The sequence below is a fragment of the Mchenga conophoros genome, linkage group LG22 (genome assembly GCF_057382185.1).
Source record: "Mchenga conophoros isolate Kocher_MC1m ecotype Shallow Benthic linkage group LG22, M_conophoros_male_GT1.1, whole genome shotgun sequence".
Lineage (NCBI taxonomy): Eukaryota > Metazoa > Chordata > Actinopteri > Cichliformes > Cichlidae > Mchenga > Mchenga conophoros.
The window spans coordinates 6,858,923-6,885,202 of record NC_140546.1 but is presented as its reverse complement, the minus strand read 5'-3'; the positions used below and the strand labels follow the sequence as shown (position 1 = coordinate 6,885,202).

Sequence of the window (26,280 nt, the reverse complement as noted above, 5' to 3'; positions counted from 1 at the left end):
TTTAAGTTTTGTTTGTTTCCCATTGATTCTGGAACTATAAACTGAATAAAAGTAGGAAAACTGCTTCAAGTATTTGTTTTCTTTTGTATACCAATTTGTATTTCACGGTTTATCATGGGGTTTCTTAATTAAAAGTATTCTACTTTTTATTATTAGTAAAACTTCTGCAGGTGTCAAGTTGAGTAAGTCTAGTGTTTCACATTCTGTGTAAATGATGTGATTTGGATTGGGTATGCGGAAGAGAATTCTTGGATAGATGAATGATCTGCTTTGGCTTTTAACTGCAGACAAGCAAAGATAAACATCTTCATAGAAAAATACCCTGAGCATACACTTGAATTGTGAAAAGGTCCCTATTGAATACACAACCCAAACTAACTCTATACAGCAGTCAAACTGAAGTAGTGTTTGTTAAAACAAGGAGCTGTAGGGAATCAGTCCAAGTTGAACATGCCTCAGATACTCAGAATGTAATCTCAACCAGGAAACATCTTTGGGCTGAACAGACATGTAAAACTCTCTAACTCTTCTCCCACTTGTTCAGTTCTGTGCCAACTCTCTAAACATGATGAAGAAACTTATGTTTCTCCTCCTCCTCTGCCATGCTGCATCTGCAGGTAAGATCGTGATCCATTTTAATAAGTATATTAGTTTGGAATTTGCGTAACGCTGGAGGCTTTTAAAGCTAATCATAAATTAGATGATGTGTAAACAGTAATAATGTGGCAACTGTGACATTAACCAAAAGGTATGCTTAGTGCTTGTTATAATACTGAATTCATTACAAGACAGTTTAATATGTTTAATTCACAATATACTGAGTATAATGTAAGAACATTTCAACTTGTCACAACTCTGAATGATGTTTAAATGGCTTAAATTCTATTTGTCCCACAGCAATACGCTCCTTTAAGATGTATTTTATGATATCATCTGGAGTCCGAAATGTTCCCGAATATTTGGCAGCGGTAAATGTTGAGGATGTTATGATTGCTTACTATGACAGCAACATGAATGAACCTGAATCCAGACAGGACTGGGCAAAAGAAGTGAAGAAAGAGGATCTCCAGCTATGCAAAGAGCATGGTCAGATGATGATACTTTATCAGCAGATGTTAGAAGTTGCAACTGCCAGTTTCAAGCAGCACACAAACCAAACTAAAGGTATGTTAATAATTACATGTTTCTGTGGTACGTTCACTTGTATTCCTTTTTTTGTTTGATTTTTTTTTAGATAGAACAATTCTAAGGATGACTAGTGCAAAGAGAATAAAACCACTAAAACAACAGTACCATGTGTTCACACGTCAACTTGCATTGCAATCCTAAAGGGCAAAGTTGCAAAATGTTTTATATCACTCGCACTTTTAGTCGTACTGTGCCACATGCAAAGAGCAGTGAGGAAGCATAATAGCTCCCTGTAAGCATACCTATGACCTGAAAAAAGAAAAGAAACATTCTTCTGTTCAAATTTTTTAAAATCTACAAAACTGCTTAAATTTCCATACTGTATTGTAGTGTTAAATATAGCTGATAACAATAGCGTATAAGACCAAATAAAACAATTTTTCAGGTGATGTTGTGAGCATTGTCAGCTAATCATAAACATGTTAACATGAGCATCTTGATATTAGCGTAACAACAGGGTGCAACTGCTAGCATGGCTGTGGAGTCCAATTTACTTGACTATTTGCAGTCTTGTCACATTTGTGACAGTGCGATGATTGCTACATAGTCTGGAAATTGGTATTGGGAGATGATCTTTAGGCTATGATAAGTTACTGTTATGAAAATATGTACTATAAGTGTAATATCAGTTACTTTAAATTGTGTTGGACCCTGAATAATAGTTCAGTCTCTCTTTCTCAGGTGTTCACATAATCCAGGAGTTGATTGGTTATGAGTTGGAAGATGAGACTGAAAAGGTCACTGGGATTAAACAGTTTGGTTATAATGGAGAAGACTTCATTGCACTGGACATAGAAACAGAGACATGGATCTCTTCAAACCCACAGGCTGAAATCACAAAACAAATTTGGAACGCACACACCAATAAGGGGTTTTGGAAGAACGTATTCGCAACTACTCTCCCGGCATGGTCCAACATGTACATGAATTATGCTGAAAGTTTTGTGCATAGAAAAGGTACAGTCACATCACACACACACACACATACATATATATATATATATATATATATATATATACACACACACAGTGGGGCAAAAAAGTATTTAGTCAGCCACCGATTGTGCAAGTTCCCCCACCTAAAATGATGACAGAGGTCAGTAATTTGCACCAGAGGTACACTTCAACTGTGAGAGACAGAATGTGAAAAAAAAATCCATGAATCCACATGGTAGGATTTGTAAAGAATTTATTCGTAAATCAGGGTGGAAAATAAGTATTTGGTCAATAACAAAAATACAACTCAATACTTTGTAACATAACCTTTGTTGGCAATAACAGAGGTTTACTATAGATCTTTACCAGGTTTGCACACACAGTAGCTGGTATTTTGGCCCATTCCTCCATGCAGATCTTCTCGAGAGAAGTGATGTTTTGGGGCTGTCGCCGAGCAACACGGACTTTCAACTCCCGCCACAGATTTTCTATGGGGTTGAGGTCTGGAGACTGGCTAGGCCACTCCAGGACTTTCAAATGCTTCTTACGGAGCCACTCCTTTGTTGCCCGGGCGGTGTGTTTTGGATCATTGTCATGTTGGAAGACCCAGCCTCGTTTCATCTTCAAAGTTCTCACTGATGGAAGGAGGTTTTGGCTCAAAATCTCACAATACATGGCCCCATTCATTCTGTCCTTAACACGGATCAGTCGTCCTGTCCCCTTGGCAGAAAAACAGCCCCATAGCATGATGTTTCCACCCCCATGCTTCACAGTAGGTATGGTGTTCTTGGGATGCAACTCGGTATTCTTCGTCCTCCAAACACGACGAGTTGAGTTTATACCAAAAAGTTCTACTTTGGTTTCATCTGACCACATGACATTCTCCCAGTCCTCTGCTGTATCATCCATGTGCTCTCTGGCAAACTTCAGACGGGCCTGGACATGCACTGGCTTCAGCAGCGGAACACGTCTGGCACTGCGGGATTTGATTCCCTGCCGTTGTAGTGTGTTACTGATGGTGACCTTTGTTACTTTGGTCCCAGCTCTCTGCAGGTCATTCACCAGGTCCCCCCGTGTGGTTCTGGGATCTTTGCTCACCGTTCTCATGATCATTTTGACCCCACGGGATGAGATCTTGTACATACATATATATATATATATATATATATATATATATATATATATATATATATATATATATATATATATATATATATAAAGAGAGAGAGAGATGTGTGTGTGTGTGAGTGTGTGTGTGTGTGTGAGAGAGAGAGAGAGAGGAAGAGGCCAGAACCTTTTAAAAAATACATCTTATAATACTTTACATGTTTTAATGAATAAAATATGTAAAGTATTGTCAAAATGTTGCTTCATTTGTGCATGTTGAGATAATTACAGAAAATACTTTGATGTCTGATTACTGTCATTATAACATGCAAATAGACATGTTTAACATTGCCACATAATCATTATCATTTCTAAGGTTTTACATATATTTACATATTATGTTACTATCATTTTCCTCCACAACATTTCTGACATTACATGAAAGTCTAACTGGTGCCCAGTATCCAAGGCCTAAGAGTTACAAGTAGCTCAAACAATGGGATGTGACACTAAAACTGTTGCTGTAACATAGAATGTCTCTCCAGTTCCTCCTTCAGTGTCTCTCCTACAGAAGACTTCGTCCTCTCCAGTCAGCTGCCATGCTACAGGTTTCTATCCTGACAGAGCCATGATGTTCTGGAGGAAAGATGGAGAGGAGATACATGAGGATGTGGACCACAAAGAGATACTGCCTAACCATGATGGGACCTTCCAGATGAGTGTTGACCTGGATATTTCATCAATCGGACCTGAAGACTGGAGAAGGTATGACTGTGTGTTTCAGCTCTCTGGTTTTGAGGACAATGTTGTCACGAGACTGAATCAATCAATCACCAGAACCAACTGGGACAAAGGTGAAACTGGAAATAATGAAGGTGAGAAAAACAATACTGTCAGATGGTTGTGCTTCATTTCAGTTGTAATAACAGGGTTGATTGTCACATTGCTTGTTCCTTGATACCCATTTTGAGCCAACACTTTATTCCTAGATTTGATAAGGAATGGATATTGAAAGATTTTTCAATGATCAGCAATTCATGCGAAAGTAAGAATTGTGACAACCAATCCCTGGTCTATCCCACTTTATATTTATTACCTCACACCAGCTTTTGGTTTAAAGGAGAATGTTTTCTTATAAACTGCAGATGATTGTTGGTTTATTTGTATTTTAGACAGATCCGTTCCTATCATCACTGCCATGGTTGTTCTTGTTGTCATCGTCACTGTTGTTATTGGATTTGCTGGTTACAAAAGAAAGAAAGGTAAGCAGTTAAAGAGTTGAGCTGGTGTTCTTTACCACTGTGCAAAACTGAAGATAATAATAAAAAAAAAACAACACAGCAGCAGCACCACACACAGTTATTATCTCTGTATTCTCTCTTTAAGAATCAAGATTTGGTTTGCTACATAGATCATGGTTTAGTATAGAAAGGAAGACTTTTATATTTAAAAATGTAAGAACTGAAATTATCTGTTTTTCCATTTTGTTTTAGGCAAAAGCACCAACTTGTGTAAGTATAACATGTAGGGAAAAGAAACATTTTATTTATATTGCAATTGCTATTTCTTTTTTATAAATAAAATCCAATCAATGATCAGTGGACTTAAAATGTGTTTTGGATCTTACAGCACCTGTCAACATCTCTGACCTCTCTGAGAGACTGAATCCAGAGACCACATAAGCAAACACAGCTCCCGGACATACAGTGACATCAAGAGTTTAGAATCAGACTCCTTCATTGTCATTATGTCAAAAGCACAATGCAATTACATGCTGTCCCATTCAGTGCAGAGAAAAGCATGGAAAGCAAAGAAAGCAATCTAACTATTCACAGAAATACAAAAGTTGAAAATAAAATTCTAATAAAAACAGAAAATACAGTGCAAATAAATAAACAGATATGTACATTTGTGTGTGTGCTTGAGTCACTATTGATTGCACAGTTTGGACACATTAGTGTTTATTTACTGTCTATTATTTACAATCAAGTTCGTTTGTTTTTGCTTTTATTGAATAAAGAATTTTTGAAGCTGTCACAAACTCACTAAGGCTGCATGAAAGACCTTAATTCAGTTATGGGACTATTAAGATAACATTGTAGAAATAAGTACAATTTTTTTTTTGTTTACTTCATTACTTTCATTTTTTCCTCTTGGAAATAAATGTTTATTTACTAAAAAATACATAATCAATAAAGATATTATATTTAAAGTTGGTTTCTATGTGAAAAATTACATTATACCTATTGTCTGTGAAGGTTCTCAGTCATCCAGGTCATCGTAGTCAAAGGAGCTTGCAAATTATACCTTATACCTATTGTTACATAGTTTAATTGTAATTCATTGTAATTATGCACCTTACTGTGAAAACTGTTTATACGGTCTGTGCACCTTGATACAATTTTCTGTAAAAAAAGAAAAAAAAAAATTCTAGGAGTTTCAGTTTTCTTACTTTGCAAGCTGTCTGGATGAATTGTTTGTTATCTCGTGTGTTAAAATCACATTTCCATTACACATGGAACTTTTGAACTGTGCCAAGGAGATTATGTTTTTTGGTGTTTGGTGTTTTGCATCCACCTTGGCAGAGTTTTGGGCTCTCGGAGTGCTTCCTGTTTACTCTGCAGATCTTTAAGAAACTTACAAGGAAGTCAGATGCTAATTTGAAAATGCAAATAAGCCAACACCTGGGTTAATAACAAGGAAATTGGAAACATTTTCTTGTTATTCATGTGGAGCATAGAAGCAGGAACTGATGAAACAGGTTTAGTAATTTTTTTTAAACAATGGAAACGGCTACAGATGACAGCTAGAGATTAAAAGACGTTTAAAAGGAGGTTTTCTTGTACACATCTTTATCTTAGTACACTACTGGAAACCCACTGAGGCTCCACCACAATTCTTAATAATTCAAAGTGCATAATAAACTATAGTAACTGTCTGGTAAACTCCTTTGTAGCTGAAAATGTTAACATTAAAAAAATAAAAAAGTTTTACTTTTTTTAACTTTTTAAAATTTTGCTTTTTCGAAAATGCTCAGCCTTTAACATAACCAGGTATGCTGTGGAGTTTAGCAGCAGAAAAGCAGAGGCGAATATCTCAAAACACACAGAACAATATACGATAGCCAAAATAAACCCACAATATTTGTGTACCTATATGAAGCTCTATATAGAAGTTACTTGTGAAAACCAACATATTTGTTGGCTCAGTCATGGCTATGGTGCACATCTTTAAAGTTTCAGTTTATGTTTTGCATGATTTACTTTATTTTAAACTTTGCACAAGACAAGCAGCAACAAATGAATCAAAGTAAAAATGTAAAAAAAAAGTTTTGAACATAACAAAGAAGTCTATTTCATTTCATTACTGAACCAGTTAAACTGAAAGAGTATTCGTTGGAGCAAAGTCCATGTTATTCTGCAGGGTGTCAGTTGACGTTGAGCCATTCAAAAAACTCCAGTAAACCAGGAAACATTATTAGACTGACCAAACCTGTAAAACCATCTCACACTTCTCTCAGTTGTTCAGTGTGAATCCAGCTGTCTAAACATGATGAAGGAGCTAACGATACTCCTTTTCCTATGTCATGCTGCATCTTCAGGTAAGATCATGATCAACAATCAAGATATATTTTAATTTCTAATTTTCTCAATGAGACTATTGTTATCAACTAAATTTGAAATTAAAATTAGCCTAAAGAGAAAAACATGGAGCAAAAGTGTGTGATAAAGTTGTGTCAGCAGCTAGGTCTACCTAATCAACTGAGTAAACAACAACTAAATACAGACTAGTTAAATACCACTCTGCAAGTAGAAACAGAGCCAAACTCATTCTCACTTGCTGACATGACAACTAGTGAAAAAAAATAACAAATTCTGTTTCTCTTACAGCAAAACACTCCTGGAAGTTTTATGTCATGATATCTTCTGAATTCCCGAATACCCCTGATTATTTAGCAGTGGTAACTATTGATGATGTTATGATGGGTTCCTACAACATAAACATGAAAACATTAGAACCCCAACAAGACTGGGTAAGAGAGTTCATAAAAGATGATCCTCGGCAATGGGAAACATACACTAAGAACTGTGTGAATTATCAGCAAATCTTGATTGATGAAACTAGAATTTTCAAACAGCACTCAAATGAAATTGAGGGTACGTTATTTTTATTATTTACTTGACAATATCTGGTACATTTATTGAAGAGGTTGAGAAAAACTTTGAAATATATAATAGCACTTATAATAGGAGGGAACCTGAATCTCATTCTGGTTTAGTTCAACCTTGTTTCTCCTTCAGGTGCCCACCTTATCCAGCAGATTTTAGGCTGTGAATGGGACGATGAGACTGAAAAGATTAATGGTTTTAATCTATTTGGATATAATGGAGAAGACTTCATTGCATTTGATCTTGAGACTGGGACATGGATCACTTCAAATGTGGAGGCTGAAATCACAAAAAAAAAGTGGAATGGAAACATGGCCAAAAATATTTTACTGAAGTACTTTTTAAAAAATATGTGCCCTGATGGGATGAAGATACCTTTGAACTATGCAATACATTTTCTGCATAGAAAAGGTAAACTAACATTCTTTTTTCATTTTCCACAGGAAAATATATCTGAAAATATATATTTTAATTATAATTAAATAATTTCATTATTTAAAATACATCTTTGTCCAGTTCCTCCCTCAGTGTCTCTCCTCCAGAAGACTCCCTCCTCTCCAGTCAGCTGCCACGCTACAGGTTTCTATCCTGACAGAGCCATGATGTTCTGGAGGAAAGATGGAGAGGAGCTTCATGAGTATGTGGACCACAAAGAGATCCTATCCAATCATGATGGGACTTTCCAGATGAGAGTTGACCTGAACATTTCATCAGTCACACCTGAAGACTGGTGTAGATACGACTGTGTGTTTCAGCTCTCTGATAGTGACACCATCACCAGACTGAATAAATCAATGATCAGAACCAACTGGAGGAAAACTGAATTAAGAAATGATGAAGGTGAGAAATCTGTTAGTCAGTTAAAACATACAGGTGACTGCCTTCAAGGTGGATGTCCAATCACCAGCTGCTTAAAATGAATTCAGAGCAAAGTGTAAAAACCCTTAAAAAAAGGAAAACTATTTACTTCTAATATAATGTGTTTTCATTTACTGGACCAGTTATTTTTATAGGCAGAATCCAGTTCAAGATCAGTGGACTAACAGTATGTTCTGGATCTTACAGCTCCTGACACCAGGTCGGAACTCTGAATCCAGAGAACACAGACAATCACAGCACTCTCCGGGGTTCATCAGATGTAATATATTTATGTGTCTGCATTATTAATTTTTATTATTCATTTCTTGCCCTCCTACACAACATCTCTTTGTCTTTGTTTACCTCCCCTCACCCTAACCTGGTCACAGCAGAAAGTTCTATTGGAGGTGTTTTCCTGTTTAAAGGCAGTTTTTCCTTCCCACTGTTGCCAAAGACAACATAGGGGGTCATCTGATTGTTGGGGTTTTTCTGTATTATTGTAGGGTCTTTACTAGAGATGGACCGATCCGATATTACGTATCGGTATCGGTCCGATACTGACCTAAATTACTGGATCGGATATCGGAGAAAAATAAAAAATGTAATCCGATCCATTAAATATCACGAAAGCACCTCGCAAAACTTGCAACACGCCGTAACTCGCCTCAGAACGTCGGAGCAGTATGCATCACGTGATAGAGCAGCTGTGGCATGCGGGACCTGTGGTCTGGATAGCATTTGGAGCTTCGCTAGCAACCTGGCATTTCATCTCCGACAAAGTTATCCCCGAGAGAAGTAAAGCAAGTGTGTAAGTCCATCTCTGAATGTTTGTAAAGCATTCCCACGTTAAGCTTAACGAGCGACTGCCTCTCGCTCTCCGGCTGCTACTTCAATCGTGAAACTGCTTAAATCAGCTGATCAGCTTTTCTGTCGCGAGTCTGTCTCTCGTTTGTTTTTGGTCCACTTTGCGCCAGAAAGAGCAAACCAGCGGCTGAACAACAGCAGCACGTTTAAGCTTGATAAGCTGTTGTTACAATTTATTTAATATTACTTTCTACACCAGGATCTTTTTCTACAGCTGACGGCTGGTAACTGTGCAGGGGCGGATCTAGCAAAGTTTAGCCAGGGGGGCCGATAGGGCATTAACTGGGAAAAGGGGGCACAAAGACATACTTTTCTTTCTTATTCTCATTTAAAATGTCTAGCTTTTAATAAATAATTATCTGACACCCAAAGTTTTAATTTGATGTAAAATGAATAGAAGTCAATTACTGTATATAGTGACTATTAAGTCTAATATATATACCCTAGTAAGCTATAGTACATTTTCCTTTGGGAAGGTACCATCTGTGCAGTCTGCAATTTTGTTGAAGAAAGATGTTGAATCTATTTAATATTTCTTGAAAAATAATTGATTTCTGTGCATTTTTTTTCACACTGCATCAAATTAAGGTTGATTACGTTGATTAAGCATCATGAGGTGGAGCGTGAGGGGTGGTTCCCTATTTTTTATTTATTTATTTTTGTTGTTGCTGGGAGTTGGAACCCTATTAGTTAGGTTGCTTAATATTTACGCTAAGTACTCTTTAAAATACCAGAATAGGGAGGATGGTGTAGGTCTAAGTTTATTAGATTGATCAGTATTGCTGAACTATGAAATATTTTTTTTGTATACAGGTATAACAGAATAGCTTTAGTGTAGTTGTTGTTTTAAACTTGAGTATGAACTTGCAGACTTGCAAAATGCAGCAAGATATTAAAAAACAGTTTTGTTGATTAAAAAACACTATATCGGATTCATATCGGTATCGGCAGATATCCAAATTTATGATATCGGTATCGGTATCGGACATAAAAAAGTGGTATCGTGCCATCTCTAGTCTTTACCATGCAATATAAAGCACCTTGGGGAAAATGTTGGTGCCACACAAATAAAAATGAACTGAATTGAATGCAAGTGTTGTTTAACACTAGGGGGACACGGGGACTGTGTAAACAGTTAGGAAAATGATTAGATTTTTTTTATTTTGATTTAGATTTTTAAGTCACACATCAATGTTTAATTGTTGATTTGGTAATTAATGTTAACATAATAAAAGCAGCTACTGAGTGTGTTAACAACAGCTGGATACTGACAGAGAGCCAACTGTAAACTGCAGGTAAAAGAAAAAAATCTGTCCATAAAAACGATAATGTATTCTAAGTATGTATCCAGTTATGTATTTGATTATGTATTACAATAGGCAGACCATATTAAAAATAGTTTCCTTTAAAAGGTAGGATGGATTTTAACCCTTTAAAATCTACATCAAATGCCCACAGTATCTCAGTAAGGTGTTGGTTTATTATGTGCTGCAAGAAAAGCTTCAGTGCACCTTGGCATTGATTTTCCAGCTCTACTAAATATCTTTCTCGCAAAAGATTTGTAAATACACCTTAAAAACTCAGTAATTACAGAAGCTCTTGTTGTTTCAGCACTGTTTAACATTAAGTACTTTCAGGAATCAGTAAGTATTTTATATGTATTGATATGTAAAGCAAACCTATTCTATAAATTCACAGTAAGTGTCTTGTCTAGTCTAGACTCCACTCTGGATGTCTTTGTGTTACTGGACTTAATGGTCTGTGCATGACTCACAACTATCAAGGTGAAACACTGAATTAAGGGGTATTTCTTATTTTCACTGTCCTACTTGTGCTAGTGGAAAAATGTATTATTATGATCACTATTATCACCATCATCATTATTATTATTCTAATTAATGATAATAATAATAACTTTATTTGTATAGCATTTTTCAAAGCACAGAGTTACAAAGTGTTTCACAGTTTGAACACATTAAAACTATACATGTGCAAACATAGACCTAGAGACATAAACAGACACATAATCAGGCATTCATTCCAACATATACACGTGTAATGTAAACAGTCTGTAAACAGTTGTAAACTATAGCCCAAAAGAAAGGAAAAAAGACTGAGGGAACACTAACCTATAAGCAGTCAGCCATTGTTTAAAACAAACATAGACCTGATAGGCAGAGGGAGGCTCCGACACACCTTTGGTTTGAAAATTAGAGTGAATGATAGTTATGCACTCTAGTTAGAGGACCTGAAAGGCAAAGCTTCAATGATAAGGTCGCCAAAGCTTTGATATTTAAGCTTGGTCTGTCCATGTGGAGCCTTATATGTTAAAAACGTGATTTTTAAGTGGATTCTGAACTTCGCCTGATTCTGAATTCACACATGCTGCTTAAACAATATTAAGACTCGCTTGTTTTATTGTCTTTAAAATGAAGAGTGCAATACAGTTGGATGTGCCAAAGCATCAGCCTGTTTCATCATTGAGCTTACACAGTAAAATTTAAAAAAGAAGTAGGGCTTTTTAATTATAATTGTGCTTTATGTATTTTAGGCTGAATCCAAAGCTCTTTTTCAACTTTGTTTATAACAAAGATATAAATCACTTAAAAGGAGATAAATACAATTAAGAAAAAAAAAAACATACACACAAACTAAACATCTTTCTTTTTTTTTGTTGATTTTTTTTTTATGTATTTCAGTTTTTTCATTTGGGCTGCTTGTCAGTAATAGTGATCTCAACCAAACATAAAAACTTGCTTGACCTGCTTGAGTGTTTTATTCCTTTTTTAAACTTCCTCATGGGTTGCAAGACACAGTCTGCTCACGTGACTCCCCTTGACTTTAGATATTTAGACTTCTTTTTTTCATTAAATCATAAGATTCTTAATTCATCGAGTCTCTCTGTGCCTGGGTCCTCATCACAAAACATGACATCACTGTTTTGTGCATTTTAACACAATTTAATCCCCACATTTGTGAAAGAAAAGCAAAACACTTTTTTGAAAAGTCTGTAACAAAACCATCAAATTTGATAAAGGTTATTTAAATGCTGCAAAAGAAGAATGGTTTGGAATAGAAAAAATACATATCCTAACCTTAATTACTGGGGGAGAATAATGAATAATGCTCATAGTGAGTAAAAAGTAAACTGAGTGCATTTTTTGGACAGAGATTCACTTTGAATGTGTATGTATAATATAATACAGATACATAAAAAACACTCCCAAAACAGAATAAATTATTACAAAATATTAATAAAAACTATAAAAATGGAGGCAACTTTGCCTGTAGTAGAATGTATACAATGTATGGAAAAATCTTTATTGCAGATACTAATTTTACTAATTTAATAATAATAATTTTGTGTTGTAAGATTTATGAGTTTCATGCTTTCATAGTGGTACTTAGGAGAACTTGACATGTGTGAAGGTGAAGAACATCGTTTTCGATAGGGTGCATCGCCTCGGCCCCATTCGGGCTACGGCCTGGAGACCACGTCCTATCGTGGCCAAATTCGGCCACTTCAAACAAAAGCAACATGTGAAAAGCCGCGGCAGGGAATTAAAAGGAACGGACTTCAGCGTGAACGACCAGTTCCCCAAAGAGATCTTGGAACGACGCAGGGTCCTCTTCCCAATCCGACTCGGCTTCATCCAGAAGGGCTCCCGCGCTGTCATCGCTGTGGACCGGCTGCACGTGGACGGACAGCTCCACCGCGACCCCAACATCACTCCGTGGCTGTATTAACCTCACACCAGATAAGAATCAGAGCAGCACGGTGGCACAGTGGTTAGCACTGTTGCCGCACAGCAAGAAGGTCCTGAGTTCAATTCCACCATCAGGCCAGGGTCTTTCTGTGTGGAATTTGCATGTTCTCCCCGTGTTTGCGTGGGTTCCCTCCGGGTACTCCGGCTTCCTCCCACCGTCCAAAGACATGCAGCTTGTGGGGATAGGTTAATCGGAAAATCCAAATTGTCACTAGGTGTGAATGTGAGTGTGAATGGTTGTCTGTCCCTGTGTGTTGGCCCTGCGACAGACTGGCGACCTGTCCAGGGTGTACCCCGCCTCTCGCCCTATGACGGCTGGGATAGGCTCCAGCGCCCCCCGCGACCCTGAAAAAGGATAAGCGGAAGCGAATGGATGGATGGACAGATAAGAATCAGCTACACCCTTTCCCTATCCACTCACACTAACTTGCATTAACATCTGTTTAACTTACCGATATCAAATCGCATCTTAAAGTGTGATTTCATAGCAGAATTAACACCGTCACTCTCCGTCAGTGATTTAATTGGAATGTTTACGTTTTGTTTTTTTTCTTCTCGTTTTTTTTCTCTCTTTTCCCCCTCTTGTTTTTATGCTGCTCACCCTTGTCCTTGGTTTCTTTCTTTATTTCTTTCACTGCCTCGATCACCTGCTTCGACACTCATCCACAAACAACATCAGCTCAACGGCAGCACATTTACAGCAGTCAGACAGCGCACACAGTCGTATAGGATACACACAATTAAGCCAAGCCTACTCTATACTTGATAAAAAGCTATGTATTGCAAGTGTATATGGTCCAAATGTTGATGATCCCTCATTCTTTCACGGTTTTTTCAGTGCACTCTCTGAACACTTAGATGGCACACTTGTTCTTGGAGGCGACCTCAACCTTGGACTAAATGAAGAAATGGATAGGCTCAATACAGCAGGAACTCAGCGTAATTGGCAGTCCACAAATGTAATTAAACAGTATATGAGCGACTTTGGTCTTTGCGATGCATGGCGCTCCCTTCACCCCACCAGTAAGGAATATACTTTTTTCTCACATGTCCATCACTCTTACTCTCGTCTGGATTATTTTTTGGTCAGCAGCTCACTGCTGAGTGACATTTCAGACACTGAGATTCACCCTATAGCTGTCAGCGATCATGGTCCTGTATCTTTAACACTAATGCACAAGAATAATACTACGCCAAGTAAAAACTGGAGATTTAATATATCACTACTTAAAGATGAAGACTTTATTAAATATTTTAAAAAAGAGTGGACTTCATATTTAGACTATAATGACACTCCCGAAACATCAGCTTCTGTTCTATGGGAAGCAGGGAAAGCTGTAATGAGAGGTAAAATAATTTCTTTCTCATCACATAAAAAGAAAAAACAAAACAAAAATATTCAGGAATTAGAAAAAAAAATAAAAAATAACTAGAAGATGCCTACGCGTCCCACCAAGATCAGGAAACATTAAACAAAATACGCAAAACAAAACTAGAATTAAATGACATAATTGATAAAAAAGCAAAATTCTTAGTACAAAGACTACGCTTACAAAATTATGAACATGGTAATAGATCCGGTCAATTTCTAGCAAACCAGCTAAAAATAAATAAAGAAAAAACAACTATATGTGCTGTTCAAGATTCATCTGGGAACACAATATATGAACCGATACAAATAAACAACATTTTCAGGGATTTCTATAAAACGTTGTATTCACCAGAAATAAACCCATCTAAAAAGGAAATTGATCAGTTTTTGGACAACATAACTCTTCCAAAATTATTAGACACTCAAGCAATGGCACTGGATTCACCACTGACACCAGGCGAACTCCAGGAAGCCCTGATAAGTATGCCCAATAATAAGGCTCCAGGTCCAGACGGCTTTCCTGCAGAATTCTACAAAGAATTCTGGTCGATTCTAGCACCAGTTTTTTACAGAACGTTGTTGGAAATCAACGAAAAGGGCAGACTTCCATCAAATATGAATTCTGCAAACATTAATCTCCTGCTAAAACCAGGCAAAGACCCTCTATATCCCTCAAGCTATTGTCCAATATCCCTTATAAATGTAGACCTTAAAATAATCTGCAAAGCTCTCTCAAAGAGACTGGAGAAAATAACCCCCCTCTTAATTCATCCTGACCAAACTGGTTTCATAAAAGGTAGGCACTCATCAACAAATACACGCAGATTACTTAATTTGATAGACTACTCATACAGTAAAAACCTAGAAACTACAATATTCTCTTTAGACGCAGAAAAAGCATTTGACAGAGTTAACTGGAAATTTCTATTTGCAACTTTACACAAATTTGGTTTTGGATCCTCTTTCATCAACTGGTTAAAAATATTATATAATTCCCCAACAGCTTGTGTCAGAACAAATGACCAAACATCCTCCAGCTTCTGTCTCTTGAGGGGCACCAGGCAGGGATGCCCACTCTCCCCTTCACTGTTTGCAATTTTTATTGAACCACTAGCAGCAGCAATTAGACAGAATTCAGTAATTAAAGGCATAAAATGCAAGAACGTGGAACATAAAATTAGCCTTTATGCGGATGATGTGTTACTCTTTCTCAAAAATTCACAAACCAATATCTCTGGGGTGATTGAATTGATAAACTCTTTTGCAAGAATATCAGATTACTCAATTAACTGGTCAAAATCTACAGTCCTACCGATTAATTGCTCCCTCCATAATTCCTCTTCTACACCACTGCAATCGGGAAATATAAAATATTTAGGTATTAATGTTTCTCCCAAGCTTGCAGATCTAACTAAATTAAACCATATCCCACTTTTAAAGAAGGAAGAAGGTGATCTGGCTAGGTGGAAATGTCTACCAATATCACTCATGGGAAGGGTTGCCGCTATAAAAATGATGGTCTTACCAAACATAAATTATTTATTCTCAATGATCCCAACTAAACCGCCACAAGATTGGTTCAGATCTCTAGATTCATGTATGTCCAAATTCCTTTGGAAAAATAAACCCCCACCCCAGAACTATAACTTTCAGCACTACTTCTTAGCCAACAGGCTTCAGTTTATCTCAGGATGGCTAAAACATACCCTCTTAGATGAACCTTGGCTAGATGTAGAACAAGCACTTTGCAATAATCTAGAGAGCTCAGACCTACCATTTATCAGCTCAAACATCCAATGACATGAATGCTTTAAATGCATCAACATCAGCTCTTCTCTGACAGCATGGTGGGAGTTTCTAAAATTGACGGAGTCTTCATTAATCCCATGCAAACGTACACCTATCTGGAACAACCCTGACATATTACAAAACAATAATATGATAAACTTTTCAGATTGGAATGGTAAAGGAATCAAATATTTAGAACATATACTAGAAGGAACAGAATTTATTTCATTTGATGGACTAGTTACACAATATGGGATCAACAAGAAAAGATTTTTAGAATATCAACAAATTAAATCCATAGTAAAAAAGAAATTCAAACCGGGTCAAGTTGAACTACAAACACCACCAAGTGTGGTTCAATTTCTTACTCTTAAAACCCCCAAATTACTATCCAAAATATACAGAATGCTTTCTAAAACAGATGAATCAATATCACTTCCTATTGCAAAATGGGAAGCGGATTTATCAGTTAACTTAGACCTAAACTTCTGGTCTCAGATTTGCTTAAAAACCTTTCATCTAATCAGAAATCCCAGTCTTCAATTAATTCAATACAAAATATTACATAGAGTGCACTATACAGGTCATCAGATGTTCAAGATGGGCTTTACGTCTACCAACAACTGCTCACACTGCCAAACCAATTCACCGGACAATTATATCCACGCTCTTTGGTTCTGTCCACCAGTTCAGAAGTTTTGGCGCGAGATATGTGAAGACTTATCAAAGTGTCTGAAATGTAACATTCCAACTTCCCCCTTAGTGTGTTTGTTGGGCAGCTTAGATAATGTCACTTCAGAAAAGAATATAGCCCATATGGTTTTCACTGCCCTATGCATAGCCAAGAAAACAGTCCTCAAGAACTGGAAAAATAAAAATAATCTTAATTCTAACCAATATAGAAATTATCTATTAGATTACATTAGTCTTGATACAGCCTCTGCCACCACATCAGATCAATTGCTCTGGGCTCCTTTGATCAGCTCCATCACCTAGTGGGGGTGGGGGGTCATAGTTTGGTCCCGCCTTCACTGTTGTGATTGGTGTGGGGGTAGGGACAGGCTTAGGGCGTCGGGGGGTTCCCCGGAGACATCTTCCTTGGGGGGCTCAACCCGGGGTAGCGGTCATGGCCAATTAGGGGCTCTGTTGGCTCTTAGGTGACGGTTTCCTCGTGGCTGCGTGCAGCGGGGCTAGGGGAGGGTCTTTGCTGACGGACGTGGGTTACTGACCTGGTAGCCTGGCTGCCCCTGGGTGGGTCCGGGATGGGCGTGAGGTTCTGGTGGCGCTCCGGCTCTGGGCTGGGGCCCTGGCCGGGCCTCGGGGGCTTGGGTCCTGGTTGGTGTGTTGCTGGGGTTGTGGGCGGGTGGGTGCATGGGGGCCCAGCCCTGGCGCAGGGTGCCGCCGGTGCGTCGAGCCACCTGGGGGGCTCTTCAACTGGTGGGGGAGGTTGTCACATCTTGCAGGAGCTTTCCTCTCTTCAGGAACTCTCTCTGCAGGAGGGGGAGATACAGAAGAGGTGGAGGAAGATCTCAGCCTGGGTGTCTATTGTCTTATGTAGTCTGGAAGATGAGTGGATGATGGGGTGGGTGCAGTTTTCTCTGTGGTGGGGTTGGGTGGACTGTCCCGGGCTCTGTGGGGCCGGGCAGCGCGGCTGCACTGGGCCCCGGTCTGGATGGGCCTGGGCCCCCTTTCCCTGGCGGGTCGCGGAGTATGGGGGTCACCTGCCCCTCCCTTCCTTCCCTCCCCATCTCCAGCTGCCTCCCTCTTCCCGCTCCACCACAACCACCCACACATGCAGGGCCTTGGAGTAGGGGTGTGCCACCAGGGTGCAGAGGAGGCTACCCCCCCCTCTGTCCCCTTCTGGCTGCCTCTGCCTCAATTTTATCCCACAACTTAGACATTCACATTACTCACACTCTCATTACACATACATATAGGATCTTGGGGGTGGGCACGCTACACGGAATCCAAATTACCATCAGGGTGTACACCTCACCCCTGGCATCGTTGCCCACCTCTCAATTTTAAATACACGTAGACATTGAGGGCTAGCAGGAGGGACTATGCGCTTACCTGCTGCTCTCTGGCAGGTAGCTCCATGCCCTCCTGGGTTTTAAATGCACCTTAGAACACACATGCATCAACACTACAATGAGCGGGTGGAGGGAGGTTTGGAGTCTTCTCTCACCCCCATTCTCTGTGGCCTGCTGGAGCGGGGGGCTAGGAGGAGGAGTTGGCCATCCGACTGGGGTCTGGAATGTGGGGCCTCCCTGCTGCTGCTGAGTCGGGGCGGTCTGCTTCTCCCCACCGCAGGGAAAAGGGTAACACCACTTGGGTCTGGGTGCAGTTCCCCCCTCCAGGGGCAAGGGTACCTAGACCCGGTTTGTAGAGTACGCTTGGGGAGTGTGATTGTGTGTACAGCGTCTCTTTATGTCTGTCTCCACGTTGGTTGAGTGTGGAGTAAGTGCATACGAGAGCATGAGGGTGGGAATGGATGTTTGTATCTGTGTGTGCCTGTATGTCTGTGTCTATATGTCAGGTTGGGTATCAGACGCCACCTCTCTGGGGACATCTCAGGCCCTCCAAGGTTTGGAGGCCTATCTCCCCCCACCACCACTTCCCCTGCCGGTGGCGGACTCCCTCAGGTGTCGGTGCGTTGGTGGTTCTTTGTGTCCGGGGATGGGCGTCCAGGTACACACCGGCTCACTCCTTGGCGGCCGCTTATTGGGGCCTGGAGCCTGGGGCTCACTCGGGCCACTTCGGAGGTGGGGTGCCCCCGGCCTCTCGGCCTGGGGCTCGGTCACTCAGGCACAGCTGGCTGCCGGCGGAGCTCACGGGCACGTCACTGCAACCCCCCCTGGCTTCTGCTCCGCGGCTGCTGAGTGAGCCCTCATCTGGGACTCTCCTCAGCTCTTTCTGGGACAGTGGCGCGGCTGCCCCTCTGTTGGTCTTCCTTGGTCTCTTGTGTTCTGGGGGCCTCTGGATGTCTGGAGTCTTGATCTCCTCCATACCTGCTTCATGCCCTGGAGGACGGGGCTGTGGCCCCCCCACACCCTCTAGCAGATCATTACATGAAGGAACCTTTTAAAAAAAACAAGCGCGTCCATGCTCACAGGTGTACACACGGGTGATCACACACACAAACTACACCCTTTTTGACTCCTACCTTAAAGCCCACTGTGTTCTGTTGATCTTACGTGCTGCACAATAATGTTTAATATTTAGTATTTACTGTCATATTCCCATATATCATTGTGGTGTTGTTTATTCTATTACTCTTGTTTTCTTCTGTTTGTTTTCTTTTTTCTTTCTCAACAGGTGATCCAGGTGATCGATATATGCATTTTTTTCTCTGCTTATTCTGTTGGTTTTTGTTTTTTGCCCTTCTCCCCTGTCCCTCTTCTCAGCTGTTTTTCTTTCCCTCTTTCTTTCTCCCCTTCTTTCCCCCAGTCAAGTCTGTCCCGTATTCAGCAAGTGAAAATAAAATAAACAATAAAAGGTGAATCAAATGGACCATTATGGCAAGGCTGGGATGGTCAATTTGGTAAAGTAAATCTGTTGGGCATCTTTCTTTGCCTTTAGACAATAATTCTGATGGCAAAAGAGCCAAACGGGACAGGCAAAAAGAAAAAAGAAAAAAAAGAGAAACCAAATGAACAATTTCTGGTTGTGGAGCTGGCTGGGCAACACCAGAAATGTCTAAAGACAAAAACAGGTTGGAATATAAAACAGTCACTAGAAGTAGCATCAGCTACAGAATACATGGTCTTAGATGGTTCATGCTGAGGAGGACGAACAATCTTATTTGGAGCTGATGGTGGTGGTGTGTTGCTGGGCTCAGATTGGGAAACCTCAGAATTTACAGGCTGAGGAGTGAAACAGTCCAACTGGGAAACAATGCCAGCAAAGATTTGCAGGTGAGTCTGGGGTGGAGTAACAGTCTTTTCTTTAGTTAACTCAACAGCTATAATATCCATATGGGCTAACTCAAAGAGAACACTGGGAGCATAACCCGAATCAGATGGTTTAGAAACACTAAGGTCACTATGTCTTGATGCATGCTCAATCATCCAGGTAAGTAAATCTCCAAAAGGTTGATTCGGTTCATCTGGACGTAGCTTTTTCAGTGGGAGAAACATTGCGTCATTCATCCAAGTTACTTCATCCGTCTCAGCTGACTGCAGGTTTCCCCAATCTTATATACAGTACATTTGCACAATGACTGAAACTAGCACCACTGAAGGAACAATGGGGTGGGAGGTCAGTTCCTTCATCATCCAAATTTTTATGACCATTGATCAACGGCCATGAGTATCATTCACAGAGAGTTGGGGAATGGCTGCAATCACAGCATTGTAAGATGGCGACAGATGTACCCTTAGGCCCCCTTATGACACATACGGGATCACTACAGGTTGTCACTTAGTCAGCGGTTGTCCTTCTCTCCTGGATCGACTGGAGCTTTATTTTGCCGCCTTCCTAGCTTTGACAAAAGTCCAGCTGGGATAACCAGGTTTACTCAGGGCCTTCTTACTCAGGGAGTTCTCGATGTGACTAGTAGAGACATCAGGTGAATAACTAGAAACTGAGGTGTCACTCTGAATAGAGTCTTTATAGTCCAAACATACAGTGTCTTAGTTAGAAGATTCAAGCAAAACAGAGTCCACAGAGGGAAGCACAGCCTACTCACGGTGGTTGTGATATAACAATGTCTGGGAACAGAATGCTCGAGTGGAGCGTGTGGTACACAGTCACTCTCTCCCACTGCAGTCTGCTTGACTAAACTGGGAAAATACTAAACTAATCACATGGGGAGGCACACAAGGATACACAGCCAAGACGGAGGATGCGACATGGAACTGAGGGAAACGCTGACATAAATACACAGAAAGATAATGAGGGACGCGGGAGCACGCAGAAACACAGCTGACATGGATAATCATAACGAGACAGGGGAAGAGCAAACACAACATGACGTACACTGATGGGAGACTACCAAACTAAAACAGGAAGTACACAGACGTAGACTTGAGGGGGAGGGAGAACACAGAGGAGCACGAGGGAGAGAGGCAGACATGACGTGCTGGGAAAACAAGACGGAATAAAACACAAGGGGAAACAAGGTACGGGAACTCACACAATATAAACACAGACACACAGAGGGTGTCATGATCCTGGGTCTATTGACCCAGCGTTTTGAGTTTTAGTTTATGTTTAAGCCCATCAGGTTTTCTAGGTTCATTTGTTACCATGCCTAGGTGGTTCTAGTTCTTATTAATTCCCCCTCGCGTTTCCAACCCTTGTTAAGTCTCCCCGGCTCTTCATGTGTTTCATGTCTGTGTCTTACGTTGTCAAGTTCTGGTTGTCATGTCTGCGTCTCATTATGTTTCCTGTTTTATTGTGAAGAGGTCTGGTGTTTCTGGGTTCATCGTGTTCAGTTTTACTCTTCCACTGTGACGTCGTTATGTTCATGTGTCAGCTGTTTCTCCATGTGTTGCCACTTTCCTCATTATCCTCCTGTGTCTATTTAGTCCGTGTGCTTTCAGTCATTCTTTGTCAGGTCGTCTGCTCATCCATGTCTCATCTCCAGGTATCTCTGTCAGTTTACTATGCTTAAGGTTTTTCATGCTTAGTTTTAGTTCACCCAGTTTAGGTTAGTGTTTAGTGTTCACCAATGCCCTATTGTTTGTACCCTCGTTGCTAGCCTCAATAAACGGCTTGTTTTTGTTAATCCACGCCACGTTTTTGGTCTGCGTTTGAGTCCTCTTTTGCAACACATACAGTCTGCCCTAGCCAGACCGTGACAGTACGACCTGACCCTACTATGGACTCAGCAGACCGCGAGCTCTATGAGCGTCGGGAGGCAGCCTTCGCCCAACTGGAGGAAGAGCTCCGCTGGAAGCTGTGGCGTGCCCCCGACTACGAGCGCATTTTCCACGGGACTCGGCTAGCTCTCGGAGGTCCCAAGAGCTGCCGAAAGTCCCCGCCTGTTGCTCTGCCTGCATCCAAGCCTCGCCCGCTTCAGGTGGGAGTCCTCCGTGTGGCTTCAGGCGCTCACGCTCCAGCCTCGGTGTCACCGTTCTGTGCACCAGAGGCTCAGTCGCTCGCTCCGCCAGCTTCCTCTGTTCACAGGAAGCGGCGCGCCTGCCGCCATAAACTGGACATTGCTGAGCAACTCACGGTGGTGAGTGACAATGACTCCTATTCTCACGTCCCGTCTGACATTAAAAGTAACAGCCTCACCTCTGATCCGTGGGGAACTTCCCTTATGGATGATAACATGGACTGGGAAAAGTTATTTTGCTTTGCTCCCTCTGAACAGGGTGAGATCAAAGACAATACCCGCTCGCCTAAGTCTGCACATGCGGTTAAAGGAAAAACTGTGAACACTTCTACCAGGTCTAACACACTCAGTTCAGATCCCGTCTGTTCAGGTTTTGTCAGGTCTGGTTCAGTCATCCCCGAGTCAACTCACTCTAAAACTGTTAACCCAAGGACTTCGAAGCCTGTTAATACAAAGACTGTAAAACATGGTGGGAAGGATGGCGGATTCATTTTTGCTAGGTCTGTTTTTGTCGACCCAATACCTGTTGACCCTGAGCCTGCCGATTCTAAGTCTGTTTTTTCTGAGCCTGCTCCTTTTCCTGCTCGTGTTCCTCCTCCCGGGGCAGCTCAGGCCCAGCGTACCTCTGCACCCGTACCAGTTCCTTGGGTGGGGGAGGCTGAGGCCCAGTTGGTCCCTGCTCTGGTTTCCAGGCCGGCTGAGGCTCTGTCCATTTCTGCACCCGTACCAGCTCCTCGGGTGGGAAGGGCAGTTGCCCAGCCGTTGCCGGTGCCTGTCCCGGCTTCCGGGGTGAGGGGGGCTGTGAACCAGTCCACCCCTGCACCCATGCCGGTCCCCAGGGTGAGGTCAGCCAGGATACAGCCCGTCTCCGCACCTGTACCTACTCCTCGGGTGGGAGTGGCTAGTGTCCAGCAGGTGCCTGCACCCATTCCTGTTTCTACTGAAGGCTCAGGAGAGTTCAGTCCGCAACCAACACCACCATCACTACTGCATGCCTTTCAGTCTTTGGCTCAGTTATTAGCGCTGTTGGCAGCCCAGTCCATAGTACACTTTCCTGTGCTTCCGTTAACTCAGCCCTTAGCCCACTGTGCAGCTCAGCCAGCTCCCCATTGTTCAGCTCAGTCACTTGTTCCGTCACCCGCTCAGCCTTCTGTTCGGCCGGTAGCCTCTGCACCTACTGGTCATGCCTCGTCAGCTGGAGGGCCCGAGGAGCCCGTCCGGCCTCATGCCTCGTCAGCTGGAGGGCCCGAGGAGCCCGTCCGGCCTCATGCCTCGTCAACTGGAGGGCCCGAGGAGCCCGTCCGGCCTCATGCCTCGTCAGCTGGAGGGCCCGAGGAGCCCGTCCGGCCTCATGCCTCGTCAGCTGGAGGGCCCGAGGAGCCCGTTCAGCCTCCTGTCTCCGCAGGAGGGTCCGAGGGGTCCGTTTAGCCTCCTGTCTCCGCTGGACATGGGTGGAAAATTCAATAAACAAGACTAAACAGAACCTAAGAACCCTACCATAAATCTTTAGAACAACAAATGGACTTAACAGAATACCAAAAAACACACAAAACTCAAAACACCAGTCAGAAGTCCCAGGACCACGACACCTTTCATCAACCCATAACCCAGAAATTTAAATTGTTTTATGATTTCCAGTTTTTGTCCATATAATCTGACCTTGAGTTCATCTCCAACTCTTTTCCTTGTAAAAACATTATCAACTGAGAATTTAAACCCCCATTTATATGACCACTGTTCTACTTCTGCAATTGCCCCCTGTACCTTCTTTACCCAAAATTCTACCCTTCTTCCTCTTGCCCACATTGCCCCATCACCTGCAAAAAGTGAAAACCCCATCCCACCCTCGATTTTCTTAAACACATCATTTATCAGCAATGAAAGCAATAATGGGCTAACTATGCTCCCTTGTGGTGTCCCATTTTCTACTGGCAAACTTGCTGAATAACCCCTCCCAATCCATACTGTTATTTGTCTTCCTTCCAAAAAATTCTTAATCCATCTGAACATTTGACCATGTATACCCATTTCCCTAATTTTAATTAATAGACCATCGCTCCACATCATATCATTTGATTTCTCTATGTAGCCAAGTGAACTAATACTACACATGGAAAGGGTTTAAAAAGAGGGGATTGTGTTTTTGACTGGCTGCCTGTCTACCAGAGGTATTTTGTAGAGTTGTCATGGTGATGACTAGACCTCGCATTTTGGGGGTATACTGTCCCATTAAGAGCTGACGTAAGCCAGAGCACGCATGCACTCAAGTTTGCGTCACACACTGAACGCTGTGAGCGGGAGCACTGGAGAGTTAGAGACTGCAAAAGATTCTGTAGCTAGCTACACAAGAGGTAAATGTGCTAAAAAGTGTAGCATACTGCAAAATATTGTCACCAGTGTTGTAGTAGACTGTAATTAGCTACGTTTCTTTAGCGATGACCCCATGTTTGTGACCATTTCTGTAGAGTTCTTAATGCGCGACGGGTGTATGTTTAATGGTCACGTGCTGTGAAAGGGACTGAAGAGCGCGTTGGCGTGAGTAGTGACAGTGTCCTAACAGATTTCAAAGTTGTTAAGTTTATACTGTTATTCACATTGCATAACTCTGTATGTTTCTGTTTGATTCAGAGGGGAGATCACTTGCTGTGTGATTCCTGTGTGTGTGCTTGTCCTAGCACAGTAACTGTGTGGAGAAACCGAAGAAAGTTCATGATGTTCTCCCATAGAAATGTATGTTTAAAAGAGAGTTTACAGTGTACTTTATTGCCAGTTGACCTGCGAAGTTGTGGGATGTAAACAATGTGTTTATTTGTTTTGTTTTCTCTTTTTTTTGTATTTGTTTCTTGACAGGTCACTACTGTTGTCTATACTGTTTGAATTCAACGTGTACATATGATAGTTACTGTTGTCTCAGACCCTGAAAGACAGTTTTAGGCTGAGCCAGTGGAATAGTTAAATTTTGCCGTTTCACTCAAAACTACAGGATTAAAACTGTGCTCCTCCGAGTACAGTTGGAGAAAAAAAACCCCACAAAAGAGTATTTCCTGTGTCCTGTCTCATTCCCCATGACTGGGCCACATAGTTTGGTGTCAGAAGTGGGATTCTCAGTTTAGTTTTGAGTTTCAGTATAGAGAGACACAGTGAGTGGGGCTTTATAGACAACAGTAATGGCTGAGAAGATCCCAGTCCTTCCCAGAGGGCGGCAACCGCAGTGTGGATGTCCCGAGGTGGTTCTGTGCAGTGGCAGTTGGTACAACAGGAGCCTGCTTCAGCCATTGGACGAGGAGGGCGCCTGACACAGATTTTGGACTGATCTCATCTACAAGTGACTGTGGGAATCTGCTGCAGTAAAGACTCAGAGACATTGCAGTATGTCGCAAGAGGACGAGGAGGAAGGTCCTTCAGGGGCCGGAGCTATCCCCACTGAAGACAGTCAAGCTGCCTCGTTGTTTGACAGTGCAGGTAACCCGTTGGTGCAGCTACAAACAAAGGTTAACAAACTGAGTAGGAAACATGATGCTGTTATGTCTATTGCTAACATGGGTAATGTTCCAACCAGATCTTTTGTGTACATTCCAAGAGAAAAGGTGATTGTATCTTTAGTGATCTCTTTTCATATTTGAGGGAGGCATTTAGAGGGAAGCGCACCACACCACAGCTCTTGCATGTTTTCTATGCATGCCGCCAACTAGATGGGAAGACCTGCAAGATTATTCACATGCACTCTCTCAGTTGCTCAATGCTGCAATACAGCAGTCCCCCTGTTTTTCTTTCTCAACTTTCTCTACTACTTTCATCCACGTTCACTCACTCTACACAACTTCTATCTTCCTCTCTCCAGTTCTTCCATCAGTGTCTCTCCTCCAGAAGACTCCCTCCTCTCCAATCAGCTGCCACGCTACAGGTTTCTATCCTGGCAGAGCCATGCTGTTCTGGAGGAAAGATGGGGAGGAGATTCATGAAGATGTTTATCTTGGAGAAATCCTCCCCAACAATGATGAGACCTTCCAGATGAATGCTGACCTGAGTGTATTATCAGTCACACCTGAAGACTGGGGAAGGTACGACTGCGCGTTTCAGCTCTCTGGTGGTGAGGACATCATCACAAATCTGAATGAAAGCATTATCAGGACCAACTGGAAAGGTGAGAAAAACATATTTGAGTAA

General features: G+C 41.5%; 2 protein-coding genes across 2 annotated transcripts; both read left to right on the top strand.

Moving 5' to 3' along the window:
• Window positions 1-503: 503 nt before the first annotated feature.
• On the top strand, window positions 504-5,321 carry LOC146548677 (major histocompatibility complex class I-related protein 1-like). Its single transcript, XM_085263065.1, has 7 exons — window positions 504-617; window positions 898-1,164; window positions 1,870-2,145; window positions 3,777-4,106; window positions 4,404-4,493; window positions 4,725-4,742; window positions 4,861-5,321. Exons 1-7 carry the CDS (start codon window positions 566-568, stop codon window positions 4,911-4,913), a joined length of 1,086 nt encoding a protein of 361 aa, XP_085119191.1. The 5' UTR covers window positions 504-565; the 3' UTR covers window positions 4,914-5,321.
• Window positions 5,322-6,770: 1,449 nt separating this feature from the next.
• Window positions 6,771-26,280, top strand: LOC146548676 (major histocompatibility complex class I-related protein 1-like). The gene is made up of 5 exons (XM_085263388.1): window positions 6,771-6,832; window positions 7,122-7,388; window positions 7,533-7,811; window positions 7,917-8,240; window positions 25,955-26,280. The coding sequence occupies exons 1-5, from the start codon at window positions 6,781-6,783 to the stop codon at window positions 26,278-26,280; spliced, it is 1,248 nt and encodes a 415-aa protein (XP_085119514.1). The 5' UTR covers window positions 6,771-6,780.

What these genes read in the sequence shown, in the direction of transcription:
- LOC146548676 (XM_085263388.1), top strand. Translation starts at nt 6,781, where the DNA reads ATGATGAAGGAGCTAACGATACTCCTTTTCCTATGTCATGCTGCATCT. An exon ending in ATGTCATGCTGCATCTTCAG is followed by an intron (nt 6,833 to 7,121) that starts GTAAGATCATGA and finishes TTTCTCTTACAG; the next exon opens with CAAAACACTCCTGGAAGTTT. An exon ending in GCACTCAAATGAAATTGAGG is followed by an intron (nt 7,389 to 7,532) that starts GTACGTTATTTT and finishes TTTCTCCTTCAG; the next exon opens with GTGCCCACCTTATCCAGCAG.
- LOC146548677 (XM_085263065.1), top strand. Translation starts at nt 566, where the DNA reads ATGATGAAGAAACTTATGTTTCTCCTCCTCCTCTGCCATGCTGCATCT. An exon ending in CTGCCATGCTGCATCTGCAG is followed by an intron (nt 618 to 897) that starts GTAAGATCGTGA and finishes TTTGTCCCACAG; the next exon opens with CAATACGCTCCTTTAAGATG. An exon ending in GCACACAAACCAAACTAAAG is followed by an intron (nt 1,165 to 1,869) that starts GTATGTTAATAA and finishes TCTCTTTCTCAG; the next exon opens with GTGTTCACATAATCCAGGAG.